Source organism: Ipomoea triloba, chromosome 9 (assembly GCF_003576645.1).
Source record: "Ipomoea triloba cultivar NCNSP0323 chromosome 9, ASM357664v1".
In the NCBI taxonomy this organism is placed as follows: domain Eukaryota; kingdom Viridiplantae; phylum Streptophyta; class Magnoliopsida; order Solanales; family Convolvulaceae; genus Ipomoea; species Ipomoea triloba.
Genome location: NC_044924.1, coordinates 15,154,256 through 15,158,457, shown reverse-complemented (window position 1 = coordinate 15,158,457; position 4,202 = coordinate 15,154,256). Strand labels below are relative to the sequence as shown.

Below are 4,202 nucleotides of genomic sequence, written 5' to 3'. Positions count from 1 at the left end.
TATTAGTATTAAATGTTATTATTTGTTATTAAATAATAAATATTAATATACATTTAATATTATTGTTAGTCTGTTAGTGTTATTAGTTATTACAGTAATCTAATATACATTACTGACTTACTGTTAAATGACTAAATGTTAATGACTTAATCTGTTAAATGTTAATCAGTTAAATTTTTATTTATTTGATTATTTCATATTTAATTAGTTCATTACATCAGTTAATAGTTCACTGTAGTGCTATTGAGTAATTGAATTATATGTATGTTTTTTAATTTTTAGTGATAATGGCTTCATCAAGTGCTTCGGTTACTCAAAGTCGTGGATCTTCGGAAGCATCTACACTTAAAAGGAGATCAAATGATATAGGATGGGATTATGGTATTTTAGTTGATGCAAAAAATTTGGATAAAGTAAAATGCTTGTTGTGTGGGAAAGTTTTATCCGGTGGAGTGTATCGAATAAAAGAGCATGTTGCTCATATACAAGGAAATGTTGCTCCATGTCCTATAGCTACTAAAGAGGATCAACTTAAGTGTAGGAATGCAATCAATGAAGCCAAGATGAGAAGGAAAAATAAAAAAGTTAATGATGATAATTTAAGAGACGATGTGAATATTGATTCTAGAAGTGAGTCAATTGATGTTGAGGAATTGCAAGGGTCTCTTGGATCTATGAAGCCACCACGTTCACTTGGCACAATGGATAAGTTTGCAAGTGGCATCAATCCCGAACCTTCCATGAATTTAGGAAAGACAATGCAACAACAACGTATTGATGGTGCACTATGGAAGGAAAGAACAAATAGAGTGAAAGAATATATATGTAGATGGGCATATGAGGCTGCTCTTCCTTTTCATGCATTTGAAAGAGATAGTTTCAAGATGATGTTAGAAGCAATAGGACAATTCGGTCCCGGAGTTGAATCACCAAGTAGATATGAGATGAGTGAAACATTCTTGAAAAGAGAAGTTGATAAAGTTCGTGAATCTTTAAAGATACATGAAGAGGAGTGGAAGTCCAATGGATGCTCAATCATGACGAATGCTTGGACCGATAGAAAGAGAAGAAGTGTAATGAATTTGTGTGTGAATTCAAGTTTGGGCACCGTTTTCCTTTCTTCTAAAGAATGTTCACTTGATTCACACACAAGTGAATATATTTATGAGTTTGTTGAGCATGGCATTCAACAAGTTGGAGCCGAAAATGTTGTTCAAGTTGTCACGGATAATGCCTCAAACAACATGGGAGCTTTAAAGTTGTTGAAAGAGAAGAGGCCAACCATCTTTTGGACTTCTTGTGCCACCCACACCATAAATCTAATGCTTCAAAGCATTGCAAGTCTTCCAAGGTACAAGAAAGTTCTTGATCAAGCAAAGTCTTTAACAATCTTTATTTATGCTCACCACAAGACTTTGGCATTGATGAGAACTTTCACAAAAAAGATAGATATAGTGAGGCCCGGTGTAACTAGATTTGCTTCTTCATTCCTTACTTTGCAAAGTTTAGCCGAGAAGAAAGTTGAATTAAGGGCAATGTTTACTAGCAATGAATGGGATGAATGCAAATTTTCCAAGATAGCTAAAGGGAAGGTAGCATACTCAACCGTATTGAGTATGGGATTTTGGCAAGGTGTAACGGCATGCTTGAAGGTTTTTGCACCGTTGGTGAGAGTGCTTCGACTTGTTGATTGTGATACGAAGCCATCAATGGGGTTTGTATATGGTGAGATTATGAGAGCAAAAGAGGAAATCAAACATGCTTTGTCCGATGTCCCAAGAAACTATTAACCGATTATTGATATTATTGAAGACAAAATGAAAGATAGGCTTGACACTCCTCTTCATTTGATGGCTTGTTTGTTAAATCTTTATTACCATTATAAGGATCCACAACTTCATTTAGATGAAGTTGTAGGTATTGGAGTTGTTGATTTTTGTGATACTCTATTCTTCAATGATTTTGACATGCAAAATAAGATATTGAGTGAAGAATTGCCAAAATATAAGAAGGAAGGAATGTTTGGAAGAAATTTCGCAATCAAAGCATGTGAGGTGAATGATCACAACTTTAATCCCGGTAAGTCATTCTTTATTGTTTAAAAGTATTTACTTAATTTTATTTATTTATTTATTTATATTTATTACTTGTTATGAAATTTGTATTGTAGCAAATTGGTGGTCAACCTTTGGTGTCTCACTCCCTTGTTTGAAAAGAATAGCAATGAAGATCCTTTCTTTAACATCTAGTTCTTCGGGATGTGAAAGAAATTGGAGCACGTTTGAAGGGGTTAGTAACTTAGACACTTAATATGAATGCAATGATACTTTTTTTAGTTTGTTATCAACTTTGCATGTTAAATTGTTGATTGTTGAATGTTGTAATTGCTTGAATTGTAGATACATACAAAGAAGAGAAATAGGCTTGAATCAAGTCGTCTCAACAATTTAGTTTATGTCCAATTTAATACTACTTTGATGAACAAGAACAAAAAAGATAAAAATATTGAAAGGTTGCTTGGGCGTGATGCAAGTTTAGCACAAGAATGGATTGTGGAAAATGTTGAGAATGATGAGATTGAGCCGAGATTGGATCGCAACAATGATGCTATGGGAGTGGATGAAGCATTACAACCTCGGAGAAGTGCTAGATTGAGGGATCTTGATGAAGATAACTTTGAATCGGAAGGGGAAAGTGAGGAGAAATAAATGAAGTGGAATTTGAAGATGATGAGCAACAGGTTATTGAGCAATATGGAGAAGATGAAGAAATTAGCAATGATCCTATTGTTGAATGTTAAATGTTAAGTATGTTGTAACTTATAAGTTTTAAAGTCTAAACAATGATGCTTGGATGTTGTTTCATTAGTTGGATAATTGGATGTTTTTAAGTAATTAAGTGTTTGACTTGTTTAGTTGTTTGAATGAATGTTTGATATTTTGATTATTTGGATGTGTTATTTGATTGAATGTTGAAAACAGTCTCATTAAAATTGTCAAACTGCAAGTCTGGCATTGTTTTTTTTACTCCCGCCTAGCGCCGCCTAAATTCCGCCTAGGCCCCGCCAAGACCGCCTAGGCGCTAGGCGCTGCCCTACCGGCTGACTAGCGCCTAGCGCCTTCTACAACCTTGCTTACGAGAAGTAGAAAGAGGCGGAGTAAACTTTGAAGGAGTTGAAAAACTTATTAAACCTAAGGTGAAGTCTTCATTGACCACTGAAGAAAGAACTCATGTAAATCTGGACAATATTGCACGAGACATACTTTACAAGGCTCTAAATGAGTCATTGTTCCCAAGAGTCAGAAAATGCAAGACTGCCAAGGAAATTTGGGATACCCTCATGCAAATCGGTGAAGGTGATGAACAGGAGAAGGACAACAAGTTGACCATTGCCATGAAAAGATTCGAAGACTTCAAACTTGGAGCAAAGGAGTCTATATCTGACATGGAGGCAAGTTTCATGAAGTTGTTAACTAACATTGGAGATCTAGACGACAAGATGCTCACTCAAAAGGAAATCAACTTGAAGATACTCTGAGGACTACCCAAGAGTTGGGAAATGAAAGCCATTGCTATGCGTGACCATCGAGACCTCAAGTCAACGAGTACTACTCAAATCTTTAGTGATTTGAAGGCATATGAGTTCGAGAAAGAAGTGTTGATTTAGGAGGAACCCGAGACAAGAAATGTAGCCTTGATCGCAAGTCAACAGCCCTCATCATCAACTATCAAGTCAAATTCTAACCCTATCGATTTATTTACCGATTATCAACTTGATTTGTTTATGAGAAAGTTCAAGCGATTCATGAGGAAAAATCAGTCTCATGACAACTCGGGCAAGCCAAGGACATCGAGGCATAGACATGCTGACAAACCGAGTGGATCGAGAACTCGTGATGCAGAGGAAGTACAGATGTTGTGCTACAACTGTAGAAAGCCTGGACATCTCAAAGTTGAGTGTCCTTATCCAATTGTCAAGAAGCATCAAGAGCAATATGGCAACTATGGAAAGAGTTCAGGTAATCAAAACAACCAGAGGAGTACGTCCACTGAGACAAGTGAGCAACCTATCAACTACTCTAGTAGCAACCCGAAGAGTGGCCGGCGAAGGAAAGCACTAGCTGTGGAAGAAAAGCCAGAAGAGAATAATGACGACCCATGCATGTCGAGTTCTAGCTCAGAGAGTGATAGCTCAAAAGATG

General features: G+C 36.4%; 1 protein-coding gene across 1 annotated transcript; it reads left to right on the top strand.

Annotated features, from left to right (window-relative positions):
- Positions 1-287: 287 nt before the first annotated feature.
- LOC116029610 lies at positions 288-1,790 on the top strand. Its single transcript, XM_031271659.1, has one exon. The coding sequence runs from the start codon at positions 288-290 to the stop codon at positions 1,788-1,790; it is 1,503 nt and encodes a 500-aa protein (XP_031127519.1).
- Positions 1,791-4,202: the final 2,412 nt, after the last annotated feature.

Bases quoted from the DNA above. Each gene is read 5' to 3' on its own strand.
- LOC116029610 (XM_031271659.1), top strand. From the start codon at position 288: ATGGCTTCATCAAGTGCTTCGGTTACTCAAAGTCGTGGATCTTCGGAA.